Source organism: Petaurus breviceps, unplaced genomic scaffold (assembly GCF_028583685.1).
Source record: "Petaurus breviceps papuanus isolate PSGF00001 unplaced genomic scaffold, PetGlider_PUasm1.0 126, whole genome shotgun sequence".
Taxonomy (NCBI): Eukaryota; Metazoa; Chordata; class Mammalia; order Diprotodontia; family Petauridae; genus Petaurus; species Petaurus breviceps.
This window is the reverse complement of record NW_027185655.1, coordinates 20,517,748-20,532,266: the sequence shown is the minus strand read 5'-3', so window position 1 is coordinate 20,532,266 and position 14,519 is coordinate 20,517,748. Positions and strand designations below refer to the sequence as shown.

The 14,519-nt window shown below is 39.8% G+C and overlaps 3 protein-coding genes across 3 annotated transcripts in view; 1 reads left to right on the top strand and 2 right to left on the bottom strand.

Annotated features, from left to right (window-relative positions):
- LOC138165848 (alcohol dehydrogenase E chain-like) overlaps nt 1-14,519 on the bottom strand; it is a 417,804-nt gene that overhangs the window by 381,498 nt on the left and 21,787 nt on the right. The window lies entirely within an intron of this gene.
- The window catches only part of LOC138165852 (all-trans-retinol dehydrogenase [NAD(+)] ADH7-like), a 224,302-nt gene that overhangs the window by 187,996 nt on the left and 21,787 nt on the right, over nt 1-14,519 (bottom strand). The window lies entirely within an intron of this gene.
- MTTP (microsomal triglyceride transfer protein) overlaps nt 1-14,519 on the top strand; it is a 65,334-nt gene that overhangs the window by 46,590 nt on the left and 4,225 nt on the right. Inside the window, exons 15-16 of the mRNA XM_069094143.1 lie at nt 471-698; nt 7,607-7,731. Coding sequence (XP_068950244.1) covers nt 471-698; nt 7,607-7,731 — 353 coding nt within the window. The remainder of the gene's footprint in view (nt 1-470; nt 699-7,606; nt 7,732-14,519) is intronic.

Genomic DNA, 14,519 nt, shown 5'->3' with positions numbered 1-14,519 from the left:
GCTTTAATACTCCAGTGGTTCTGTGGTCTCAGCAGAGAAAATACTATCCCTCACAGTATAGATTAAAGCACTTTCCCATACTGCCCAGTTCTTTTCTTTGTCCTTCCCCAAAGCTCTTTGTGAGAAGGAGGGAATCTCCTTCCTATACAAGAGACTTTCCTTTATTTCAGGTATAGTCTACACTCCCCAGGGTAGATTTCAGGGAGTCTATGAAGTTGGATAGAAAAAAAATACATCTTCATTTTTACTAATCTCTAACTGAAATTGAACATTTCCTTCAGTTATTTAAGCAGGTCGAAGGGGTGACAGATGAGGTTAAGATCCTCTGCTCTGGATGCTTGACCTTTCAGGTGGCCACGTGGGCTCTCCAGCTGCTACCTGCCACGGTCCCTGTGACCCGTCCACCGAGCTGGGTCTTCCCTGGGCAGCCTGGTTGTGGATGTTATTTATGGTCGTCTTTCTCTTTCTAGGTGCTTCTGGAAGCTCAAGGGTTAGAAGCCTTAATTGCAGCCACCCCTGATGAGGGTGAGGAGAACCTTGATTCCTTTGCCGGCATGTCCGCCATTCTGTTTGACATCCAGCTCAGACCTGTTACCTTTTTCAACGGCTACAGCGACTTGATGGCCAAGATGTTGTCGGCGTCCGGGGACCCCGTCAGTGTGGTGAAAGGACTTATCCTCCTGACGGATTATTCACAGGTAACGAATGAGGCCGTTGTCCATCACTCACCCCCATCTCCACTTGGTTCCTTTCTTATGTGATCGTGGGTAAGCACCAAGGAACCTCCTACCCATTTGTACATTTACTAAGAAATGCCCTTCTCATTCTTCAGCACAAAGGGAAAATATTGGTACTAATGGGACAAAGGAAATATGGAGAAGGCCACCTTTGATGTCATGAAGCAGGTGTGGTATTGTCCCGCCTCTGGGGCTTTGCCAAGCAAGAGAACGTAGAGCAAATTCTGGCCTGAAGGCAGACACCTAGGCGAGATGACATCAAAATTGTGTCCAGTGCTGCGGCCAATCTTTAAACTGGCCAGACTAGTGGCTTTGCTGATACAGTGGGAAAATCACTAACTATAGTAGCATCAGGACCTGCATTCAAATTCTGCCTCTCTCTGTATCTGTGTGTATTTGGACAAACCTCAGCAGGCCTCAGTTTCCTCATCTGCGTGTTTGGGATTAGACCAGAGTCTCAATGAATCCTTCTAGCTCCAGACTGGTGATCCTAAAATTAACCCCAGGATCGCATTTCTTGAAGGCTTTAAAGAAAATTTACTCACATTAGTAATATTTCAAATGGCTCCCCTCCTACTCCAACATTTGTGAAGAAGGAAATTCCTTTTATTACTCACTTGATCCTCATCTTCCTCATAAAGGACTTTATAAACATTCCTACCTAGCTCACGGTCTGATAGCACAGTGCTTCAACAATAGGGCCAAAAACCTCATGGTCAAACTCTGAGATGCTTGGGCAATGGATATTTTAATGATTAAAGAAGGTTTTTAGAAAATCCTTTTGGTTTAGACCTTTAATTAAAAATATTTTTGAAGTGTATCAGTCCAGTTTCATGGCTTTTTTAGTATGATAGTTTTAAGAACAACCCTCATGTTACCATATAGTCAGGGATGTTCTGGTAAATATTTAACAACTGGCTTTGAGATGGTGTGTGTGTGTGTGTACATGACACTCTTTAACATTACTCACAATTTTTCCATCACTTTATTAAATCTAGACAATCAACAAAATCATGAATTAAGCCCTGATTTGTAGGATTGACAATTTCTTAAGTGTATATACTCACACTGAAAATTCAACAATAGGCTCTTGTGATCTCATAGGAATTGGCTCCAACACATGCCCAGGTGTAGATGGAGAGGCTATTGGGTTATATACTTAAGAACTCTAAGGCTTATTCTTTTTGTTGGTTGGACATTTTTTGTTGGTTTATTTGTGTTGTCAGCTTAGAAAAATAAATGCAAAGCTCTGAACTGTAAATCAGGAGAGCATAGCTCTGTTCTCAGCCAGTAATAGTGCTGACCTCCTGGGACTGTGATGAGGTTCAAATGAGACATATTTGTAAAGCATTTAGCATAGTCTCTGGCACCTAGGAGGGACGTAGTAAGTGCTGGTTCCTCCCCCGCTCCCACTCCCCATGTCTCTCTCTGCATGACCGTGGTTCAGGCCAGTCTCTGAATCTTCATCTCCTCACCTGGTAAGTGAGAGGCACAGAGAAGATGTTTTCTTACATGCTTCCTGCAGCACTATTCTTTCACTTTCATTGGTTTTGTTACCACTTGTTTCTTCCAGCTAAAAGTTATACAACATCGGCTCTTATTATAGAATCATAGCATTTGGAAGCTAGAAAAGCGAAGAGATAGTTTTACTATAGCTCCCCCGAGATTAGTTCTTTCATCATGTCAGAATTTCATGCTGTAACCCAGCCTCTGTGAGAATGTTGTACCGATGACAGACATCTCTTAAAAACAACCTAAAATGTGCATAGGCATTTCTCATGTTGAGCAGTCAATCAACAAACATTGATTAAGTGCTTACTGCTACACACCAGGCATTTTACTAAATGCTGGAAATACAAAGAGAGACAAAAAATTGGCCCTCTCTCAAGTACATCACAGACTAATGGAGGAGACAATGTGAAGACAACTATGCATAAGCAAAATATGTACAGGATAAATTAAGATGGGGGGACCCCACTGGAGAAAATGAGCCTCCAGACAGTTGCATTGTACCCCGTGCATGGAGGTCAGTCATTCGGTGGCGAAGGATGAGCTGAATCCAGATAAGAACCAGTCACATGCCGGCCATAATCCGGTGTGTAGAGCAGTCAGGAGGAAAGATGGGCACTCCCCTTTCCTTAAACCAGAGTATGATAAGCAGACTTTCCCCAGACAAACTCTGATTGCTCTGGCAGGACTAGAGTGACTGTGAGGCAAGCATGTCGCTTGAGGCCCCATTAATTTTGAAGCACACATCAGTAATGGCTCGACTGATGGCTCCCAGGAGCAGGGGCAGGTATCACTTTAGGTCAAGTGCTGACATGGAAGGAAAGTTTGGCAGCAAATGCCCTGCTGTGCCAAGCAGGGTAGATGGGATTACTCTGCTTGCCCTCCTGTGCAGGGAGTATTGCTAGTCACACTAAGCTGTCTGGCTGGCAAAATCCGCTTAGTGGGTAGCTTCTCCTCAGCCAGGAAAGAGCCGATCCCCAAATGTCAGCAGGACAGGGAACTGTCCAAAGTGCAGGAGGGAAGCATGCCCAAGAGAAGTTTGTTCCTGTAGCAGAATTGCTTACATTTATGATGTACGTCATGGTGCCATATGTGAGGTCCTTCCCTGGGTCCTTACAACACCTCAGGAGGCCGGGGGTGGGACCATTATTATCCCCATTTTAGATCTGAAGAAACCAAAAGTCAGGAAAGCTGAGAGATTTGTCCAAGAGCACCCAAAATCACATAGCTAGTGAGTAGCTGAGCCAGAAAGTGAACCAAGTCTTCTGGTACTCTATCAAATAAGGGGAAATATGTGAGACAAAAACACGATCTTGTCCTCTGTGTCATACAATTCTCAGAAAAAGATTTGAGCCACTGTCTCAAATACAACAATACTTTGATGTTTCCCTCACAGCATCTTACAAAATCATAACCCTAGTCACTCCCTGTGTGTTTGGTGGCTCAATGGACAGAGTGCTAGGCCTGGAGTCAAGAAGACCTGAGTTAAAATCTAACTCAGACACTCACTAGCTGTGTGACCCTGGGCAAGTCATTTCACCCCATTTCCTCATCTGTAAACTGGGAATGATAATTGTATCTACTCCCCAAGATTGTGAAAATTGGATGATAGAGTGATATAAAATGCTTTGCAAACCTTACAGCACTAGATAAATTCTGTATAATTTATATGCATAAATTTTAATTAAAATATAAAATCATATTTTAATTTTATTTAATAAGCTTAAGTATAGATCATATAATTATAAATTTTAATTGTATAATCATATATTATAAAATTTAAATTTATACAAATATAAAAAATTGTATAAAAATAATTAATACACATAGACAACTGCTACTGTCTATGTGAAAGAACTTTCTTGCAATTCAGAAGATAAAGGGGAATTACTTTGTACTCCAGTACAATACATCACAATCTCTTTCATCAAGAAAATAGTCCTCTGGCAGCCCTACCACAGTGATCCAGGCCAATACTCTGAATTCTGCAATGAAGCAGTTTTTCTAGCACTTAGCATAATGCCTGGTACATAGGAGGCCTATTCTTCAAGGATCCAGTATATTTCCTATATTTAACATTCATCAAAAGCCACAATGAAACGAGACCATCTCTCCTTGGAAAGGGCACACTGGCTTATGGACAGAGTGTTTCTGTAGTCAGTAGAGTTCGGGTCATGCCATCAGCAAGATCTGGCTTCACAGTCCTGACACTGAGTGACCATAGGCAAGATACTTAACCTCTCTGATTCCCAATCCCCTCATCTGTAAAATGCGGACACTAAGGCCCAGTAGCACCCACCTCCAAACTCTTTATGTGGCGTGAGTGACGTGACGTTAGAGCTTTATTTAAAGCTAGGTCAATGCCAGGTGTCAGGATGATAGCCATGGGAAGAGCTTTTCTTGAATCTTAGGGTCTGCTTCAGCATTCAGTATTTACCCAGTGTGAGCATTGTTAGCACAGACTGACTGTTCTTCAGATTGTATCTTAGGATACCCACCAAGATGAATTTTAAGCTTAATAAATCAGTAAGCTTTCGTTGAGTACCTACTGTGTGTCAGGCGCTGTACCAGAATAGGGCTACAAAGGGAACAAAGATATAGGCCTTACCCTCAAAAAGCTTCATAGTGGGATAAAATATCTATTAGGGAGCTGGGGCCAAGGACAGAAGCTTTGGCCCCGGGCAGTTCCAGGGATTATAAATGGACTTACAGCGTAGTAGATGGTTGTGCCCTGTCATTAGCGATGTTGATGCCAAATTAAATATTATTCCCAAAGCAATAGCAAAGAGAGGGGGCAGGAGAGGAGAGAGTTCACATCAGGGCAGATGGCTAGATGCCCACAGCTGTCTAGGCCTGGTGTCCTGGTGGATGGCTAGATTGATAGTTTGAGGAAAGAGAAAGCTGTGTGACCTTGGGAAAATCACTTCCTCTACCTAAGTCTCAGTTTCTCCTCCTGTAAAATAAAGGGATTGATCTAAATGGCTCTGAGGTCTCTTCCAACTCTGGATCTGTGATCCAATAAAATAAAAGGAGACAGACCCCTGAATATAAAGCAGTGAGGTAAGAACCAGCCGTTCTCCAATCTAGGCAGCTGAGCCCTGAGGAATGAAGGAAAGAAAATTGGTGCTATGAGGCAGGGACAACATGATTTTGAAGCACCTCTAATTAGAAATAGAAAATGTCATTTGCAATTTTCTCTAGCTATTATCACTCACGTTCCTTAATATTAATTATAATTCATTAAGCTGCGACCATCATAATATGTAGACTGGCCGTGGATAGAGGGATTTTCACTTCTCTTGAGTGCTTAACTTGGCACAGGTGAATGCACTGAGAAGCCTGGACTTTCATCAGAAATTATCATTTAAACAGAAATTAGGTACAAGCCTCGATGATATTTTTTGAGTTCCTCGGTGATTAGGTTTCTGTCCCCTTTGCTTAACATTTCCTTCCTCATTTGTTGGGAGTCCTGGTAGACTGACATCTGTGTTTTCCTTTAGAGAATAAAATGTGGGCTATTTGTATGGAGGGAGGGGATGATTTTTTGTAATGGATGAAAAGATAATTGATTTAGTCTGAGTAGGTTAGTTATCAAAAGAAGTTGGTCATCTTGCTAGTAGCAGTGATGTTCTAGGTCTTAATGACTAAACTTAGACTGGTGTTGCTCAGCCCCAGGCTATTGTCCTTTCTAAAAGTGACCCTGGGGTAGCTACGTAGCACAGTGAATAGAGTACCGGCCCTGGAGTAAGGAGAACCTGAGTTCAAATCTGGCCTCAGACACTTGACACATTTACTAGCTGTGTAACCGTGGGCAAGTCACTTAACCCCACTTGTCTTGCCTTCCTCCAAAAAAACAAAAACAGAAAACAAACAAAAAACCTAAAAGTGACTCCCACGTCACACGGGTCCAACCACCTCCCTGACCTACTTTTGATGAAAATGTCAAGAATTGGAGACAAGCTCAGACAAGGCCAGCACCGGTCTGGAAAATGCCTGTGAGGCCAGTTACTCTTTGCTGCTGATCTGCTGCCGTGCCAAATGTCAAACAACAAGCTATAACTGTGGCTTTATTTTAAATCACCCTGCCAACCCTCTCCTAACTTGATCATCATTCTGGAAACTTGGACACCACCTTGACAATTTGTGTTTCTTACTGCCAGTTTGGCTACCAGGACACAGGTGTCCAGAGCTCACACAGCACATGACCAGCAATGAAGGTCCTCAAGAGGCCACCTGGTCATCTCTTGCTCCCAGCCTCTGCTCAATGCATCTTGTGTCAGGGAGAGATGGGCTCTTCTTGGTTTCTGTACTTTTTCTCCTCCTAAGAAATGACCGTTTTCAAACTTTCCATGCAGTGAGTCAGCCAATGAGAATTCAAAGGAGAGATATTGGACATTATATAAGGAAGCCATCATTAAGATCATTCACATTAAAGTGATCCATTCCTGGAGAGACCATGTACTTTGCCACAGCCAAAATCACCCTCTTGGAAGTGAGGCTTTACATGGTGTCAGTGGCTAGCCTTCCTCCTCCTCAAATTATTTTGTACTTACTTTGAGTATATTTTATATATATACTCATATGTTTATGTATTTTCCCCCCATAGAATGTAAACTCCTTGAAGGTAGCGACTGTTTCATTTTTGTCTTTGTATCCCTAGCACCAAGCATAGGGCATGGCTCATCGATGCTTGTTAATTGATTAATTCTTCATATTGTATTTTTTTTTGTTTCCACCTGTAATATTTTTAAAATCTGTTAACTCTTCCCAGATTCTGGGAATTGTTTATTTTTTAAATAAATTACGTTTTTTAAATAAATTATATTTAAATTAAATTCTGGGAATTATTTATTGTTTAAATAACTCATTCATTTGTCAAACACTGATTAAACTTGACTTATAAATAGTGCTCTGCTAGTGCTGGGAAATATGTAAAGTTTAGATATAGCAATCAGTCTCTCCCTCTCCTGGCTTGTACTCCTAATAACAATTTTGGGAAAGAATACAATGAAATGGGAATAGATCACTAATTAGTCTTAGACTGCTTAGAACTCAAATGAAGAAAACATCATAATTCTTAAAATAAATTTATTTGATCACCTGAATTACAAACATTATTTTCATCCCTCTTTTACTGGAAGAATATGACCTTTTCCCATGCACTAGGAAATGTGCATCCTATATGGCATCCCAATGGAAACTTAACATTTTGCCATGTTCTGAAAATTGACTCTAAGTATCTCCAACTGCAACTTTCCATTCTGAATTTCCACTGGGGTGGGAGGAGGAGAAGATGGAGGGCTAATGGAAATGTGCCTCTGGAAAGTGTCTGTGCTAACATGCGGCTCCTCTGCTTCTAGGTGATCCAGTTGCAGTCTGGGCTGAAAGCCAATGTGGAGTTCCAGGGTGGGCTGGCTATTGACATTTCAGGTTCAATGGAGTTCAGCCTGTGGTACCGAGAGTCTAAAACCCGAGTGAAGAACAGGTGAGCTTGCTACCATATGTTATGATCTGAGAACCATGGGAATTAAACATTAACCTTTTCTCAGGATTTTAAGTGCACATAGCTATGCTTTTTAAAAAAAATATCATTGATTAATAGCTTTATCATAATTCCCAGCTTAAGAATGTTTAAGCCTCAGGGAAAAGAAATCATAAGGAACTTATCAAAGTTGAAAAACTTATATTCCTACATGGAAAAATGATAATTGTACCTTATGAAACTTTTCTCAGTATGAGGATAGGTGAAGGGAATAGAAATATATATGTGTGCATATATATATATATGTACGTATATGTGTGTATAAGTATGCACACATATATATGTCTGTATAGGAGGGTATATGTGCATATGAATACATATGTGAGTGTGTGTATATATGTGTACAAGTATACATGGGCAGAGGGCACAGGATCAATTGAATAGGAAGGGATGATACTTAAAAGGTGAAATTGAGAGGTGAGAGAGGAATATAATGAGAGGAGATGGGGAGAGACAGAATGGGATAAACTATCTCATATAGAAGAGGCAAGGGAGGGGCGGCCAGGTAGCACAGCAAGTAAGAGCACCGGCTCCAGTGTTGAGAAGACCTGGAGATTGAATCCCGGGCTCAGACACTTAGCACCCACCCAGAAACACCTGGCCGTGTAACCTTGAGCAAGTTACTTAACCCCAATTGCTTAGGGGCAGCCAGGTGGCTCAGTGAGTAAGAGCACCAGCTCCAGTGTCGGGATGACCTGGAGATCCAATCCCGGGCTCAGACACTCAGCACCACACCCAGAAATAACTGGCCGTGTAACCTTGAGCAAGTTACTTAACCCCGATTGCTTAAGAAAATAAAAAAAAAAAAGAGGCAAGGGAAAACTGTTACAATGGAGGGGAAGAACAGGAAGGCAAAAGGGAATGGGTCAACCTCATTCTCATTGAATTTGGTTCAGGAAGGGAATGACATATATACTACATAGGGTATATCACCCTACAGGAGAGTGGGGGGAAGGGGATGAGAGGGGGGAGTATGGAAGGGAGGGCAGGCTGGGGTGGGGGAGGTAAGTTGTAAGCACATACTTTTGAAAAGGGATGGGATCAAAGTAGAGAATAGAACAAGTGGGAGGTGGGATAGGAGGGAGGGAAATACAGTCAGTCTTTCACAATATGTCCACTATGGAAATGTTTTGCATAGCTACTCATGTACAACTTATATTGAATTGCTTATCTTCCCAGTGAAGGTAAGTGACAAGGGAGGAAGGGAAAGAATCTGGAATCCAAAGTTTTAAAATCAAATGTTTAAAAATATATATACGTATTATTATTAATATTTTACATGTAACTGGGAAATTAGATATACAGGCACTGGGGCATAGAGATCCACCGTGCCCTACTGGAAAGTCAAAGGGGGAATGGGGGAAGATATGGGAGAGAGCAGATTGGAGGAGGGGATATTCAGTGGGAACGCTGTTTTGGGGTGGTGGGTAGGGAAAATTGGGGAGAGAATTTGTAACTCAAAATCTTGTGGAAATGAGTGATGCAAACTAAAAAATAAAAAAGAGAGAAAAAATTATAAAGAATGTTTAAGACTAAAAGATTAAATAAACTTTTCAGAAATAAGACCTCTTAGCTCCTTCCTGCCCCTTTTCAGACTCCTTGGGTGGATCTTCATCCAAGTCACACCCAGTAACTATGGATATCCCTTAAAACTCTGCCCATCCTCTCTTTTTCCCCACTTTCCCCTCTTTTTCCTCCATTTCACTTGGTGATCTTATCAACTCTCGTGAATTCAATTCTCATCTCTATGCTGATGATCCTCAGATTGATTTATGTCACCCTAACTTCCAGATTATTCTTTCCAACTGACTATTGGACAAGTCTAAAATTAAACTTATCTTTCTCTCCAATCCTTTCCCCCTGTTACCATGGAGAGCACCATCACCTTCTTTGTCACCAAGGCTTAAAACTTAGGATTTATCTTTTGTAATATCTCTCATAGGTACCTTCTTCTCTTTTTGGCCATGGCCATCACCCTAGCGAAGGCTTTTGTCATCTCATACCTGAACAATTGCAATGGACTTTCAATGGGTTTCCCTGCCTCAAACTTCTCTCCCTGTTACAACCCGATCTTCCTAAAACACAGATCTTACCATGTCAACCCCACTTCTCCTTTCAATAAACTCCAATGACTCCTTATCATCCCCAGGATGAAATGTAAAATTTTCTGTTTTTTCACTTAAAACACTTTATAACCTCACCCCTTCCTGCCTTTTCAGTCTCACATCTTACCCCATCCCCCACATACTCCGTAATTCAATAACACTGGCATCCTTGCAGTTTCTTGGACTAAACATTCTAATTCTTGCCTCCATCCATACATTTTCTTTTTTAAAAAATAAATTTATTATTTATTTTAAACATTTTCCTTTATAAATCTTGATTTCCAAATTGTCTTCCTCTTTCTAAATCCTCCCCAGTCCACTAAAAGGCAAGCAAACGATATCAGTTATATGTGTGAAATCATGCAAAATTTATTTCTGTATGACCCATATTGCCAAAAATAAAAAGCAAAATAAATTAGAAAGTGAGAAAATTATACTTCAGTTTTCCCTCAGTGTTTATCAGTTTTCTCTCTGAAGGTGGATGGGAGTTTTTCATCATGAGTCCCTTGGAATTATCTTGGATCAGAGTAGCCAAGTCTTTCACAGTCTTTCACATCATTACAACATTGCTGTTACTGTACTAAAAGATCTCCTAGTTCTCACTTCATTTAGCATTAGTTCATATAGGTCTTGTCATATTTTTTCTGAAACCAACCCCCCTCATCATTTCTTATAGCACAATAGTATTCCATCGCAGTCATATACTACAACTTGTTCAATCATTCCCCAATTAATGGGCATCCCCTCAATTTTCAATTCTTTGCCACCACAAAAAGTTGCTATAATTTTTCTTATACATACAGCTTCTTTTCCTTTTTCTTTGATCTCTTTGGGGCATAGACCTAGCAGTGGTATTGCTGAGTCAAAGGGCACAAACATTCTTTTATGCTTTGGGGGAATAATTCTAAATTGTCCTCCAGAATATTTGGACCAATTCACAACTCCACTAATAGTTTATTAGTATACCTATTTTTCCTCTTACCTCCTGCCTTTGTCATTTCTGATAGGTTTGAGGCATAATACCTCAATAATTTTCATTTTCATTTTTCTGATCTGTAGTGATTTAGAACATTTTTCAGTGTGACTATTGGGAGCTTTCATTTCTTCTTCCAAAAACTACCTGTTTATACCATTTTTGACCATTTTATCAGTGGTCACAGTATGCTGCAGTACTGGTTGGTGTCCACCCTGGTGTCAAGACCTCTCCAGCAGACCTCCTAAGCTGTCTCTTACTGGCTCTGCTGCTCCCAAATTTAATTTGAGGAGTTATTTTAAAGTTGTTTGGAGGAGAATGTTGGGAGAGCTCAGCTGGGTCGCTGCCTATACTCTGTCATCTTGGCTTCCCCAACTATGCTTTGTAATTATAAATTTGAATATCTCAGATTGTATGGGACCAGAAGAAATCCACATTCCTGCCCTTAGTCATGATAATATATAAACCACCTCAGTCAGCTGAGAATTTTTTCTAGTTTTAAAGCTCATTGTGGAATAAATCAGTCAATAAATATTTATTAAGCATCTGTGTACCAGGGAAAGACTAACATGAAATATTCCCTTCCCTCAAGCAGCATACATTTCATTAGGGGAGACAACATGTACACATTTAAGTAGATGCATAACAGATACAAAACAAACATACAAGGCAGTTGGGGGGCGGGGAGGGATCTGGACAGACCTCATTTAAAAGATCTTGCTCAAACTGAATTTTGATGAAAACCAGAACTTCTAAGTGGCATGTGAGGAGGAATTGTATCACAGGCCTGGGGGACAGTGTGCAAAGGCAGAGGGCTAGGAAATGGAGTTATCTCTGAGGAGCTGCAGGTCAGGTGGGTCACTTTGGCTCGACCACTGAGTGAAAGAATGGGGGTCATGTAGAATATAAGACTTTTTTCCAACCTCCCTTAGAAATTCATCACAGTGTTTAACAACTCACTGCTAGGAAATTCCTCTACACAGCTAAACATATGATTCATATTGCATATTACCCATTCTTCTTTCACTTCCGTATTAGAAGTCGGTAACTGTTAGTCTCTTTTCTTGCTATGGACTTTCATAGTTTCAACTTTCCCTTTTCCAGGCAAAATGATCCCAGTTCCTTTACCTTTTGTAGGAAGGTAGATTCATTTGATTGGATTCCAATAAGAGATTTTTTATTCTGGATTTAAAACAACATATATATGAAATCATCAGTATGATTATTTTCCATATTAGTTTTTGTAATGGTAGACTGATATTTAGAATGGAACCTAGAAGTCATCTAACCTAACTTGTACCTAAACTGTCAATTCTATCTGCAAAGTTCCCAACAAGTAAATTTTACCAAGAATAAATAAAGAGCTCGTTCATTTTTTTATCTCCCTCAACTTTTAAACATATGGATGGCATGAGATGGAAAGGGGTATAGAATCTAAAATTATATTTATTTTAGACCTTGGACCTAGGAATTGATAATTATCCCAAAGCAGAATATTGACCCTTAAAAGAAGTACTGTGATTGGGGTTGCCAAAAGGGGTCACTGCCACTCCAGCTTTCTCCAAAAATGACTAGAAATGAGAAATGATAAAGGAACAGGCCACCAGAGGGCATAACAATTGAATTAAGAACTTTGCTGAAGATACATCCTCTTTTTTGGAAATATTTTCTATACTGAGCTTTCCAAAGCATTTTGATTTGGGGAGAGGCAGAGCCAAGATGGTGGAGAAGAGGCAAGACGTTGCCTGACCTCTCCCAAATTCCTCCAAGCTCTTTGCTTTGGAAATAATAGTTGAAATATAATAAAAGACAACAGAATATTTGAACTAAACAATTAGGAATTACCAGGCTTATACATTTTCTTTAAAATAATCTATTCTGCCCCCTGCTTTAGGAAGTTAAAAAATGAATGACATTTTATACCTATTCAAATATCAATTGTTACTCAACATTAAAAAAGTAAAGATCCAGGTGACTGTTTCCAAGAAGCAATTTTATATTGACTCTAAATACACACTTACTAGAGAAGGTGCTGGCTAAAAAAAGCTTACCTTACAATGACCTTGGTCTAATCCTAGCTTTGCTGAAAGGCAGAAAGCCAAAATGACTAAAAGGCTTTGTGGGCTCCCATTGATAGGTTAGCACAAAGAACAGCCTGTCCCATAAGACTATGAGCAAACTAATTCTTCTTTTTAAATTTGTTTATCTATTTTTAGTTTGCAACATTCATTTTTATAAAATATTGAGTTCAAAATTTCTGCCCCTCCTTCCCCTTCCCTATTTCCAAGACAGCATGCAATCTGATATTGGTTATACATTTATGATCATATTAAACATATTTCCACATTAGTCATGTTGTAAAAGAAGAATCAGAACAAAAGAGAAAAACCATGAGAAAGAAAAATGGAAAAAAGAGAGAAAATAGTATGCTTCCATATGCATTCAGACTCCCTAGCTCTTTCTCTGGATGTGGACAGCTTTTTCCATCATGAGTCTTTTGGAGTTGTCTTTGATCCTTGCATTGCTGAAAAGAATTGAGTCTAACAAAATCGGTCATCGCAATATTGCTGTTACTGTGTACAGTGTTCTCCTGATTCTGCTCACTTCACTCAACATCAGTTCATATGAGTCTTTCCAGGTTTTTCTGAAGTCCACCTGCTCCTTGTCTCTTATGCAATAATAGTATTCCATTACATTTATATACCATATCTCTTTTAGCCATTCCCCAATTTATGGGCATCCCCTCAGTTTCCAATTCTTTGCCACCATAAAAAGAGCTGCTATAAATATTTTTGTACATGTGGGTCCTATTCCCTTTTATGATCTCTTTGGAATACAGACCTAGAAGTGGTATTACTGGATCAAAGGGTATGCACCATAGAGCTTTGGGCATAGTTCCAAACTATTCTCCAGAATGGTTGAATCAGTTCACAACTCCACCAACAATGCATTAGTGTTCCAATTTTCCCACATCTTTTTCAATGTCTATCATTTCCCTGTTTTGTCATGTTAGCCAGTCATGTTAGGTGTGATGTGGTACCTCAGAACTGATTTAATTTTTATTTCTCTAATCAATAGTGATTTAGAGCATTTTTTTCATATGCTTATGGATATCTTTCATTTCTTCCTCTGAAAACTGCCTGTTCATATCCTTTGACCATTTATCAATTGGGGAATGACTTGCATTCTTATATATTTGACTTAGTTATCAACATATTTTAGAAATGAGGCCTTTATCAGAGATACTGGCTGTAAAACATGTTTCCCAGCTTTCTTCTTCCCTTCTAATCTTGGTTGCATTGGCTTTGTTTGTGCAAAACTTTTTCAATTTAATGTAATCAGAATGAAATACTGTGCATTTTATAATGTTCTCTGTCTCTTGTTTGGTCATCAATTCTTCCCTTCTCCAAAGATCTGGCAGGTAAACTATTCCTTGCTCTTCTAATTTACTTATAATTTCACCCTTTATGTTTCAGTCATGTGCCCATTTTGACCTTATCTTGGTATACAGTGTAAGATGTTGCAAACCAATTTTTCTTGCAGCAATCCCCTATCAAAGGTATCAGTAAACATTGTTCTAGGAGGGACCAAGGGACTTGTCTTTTTGTACCACAAGAAGATAGAATCAAAGACCCTAGTAAATGCTCAGTTGA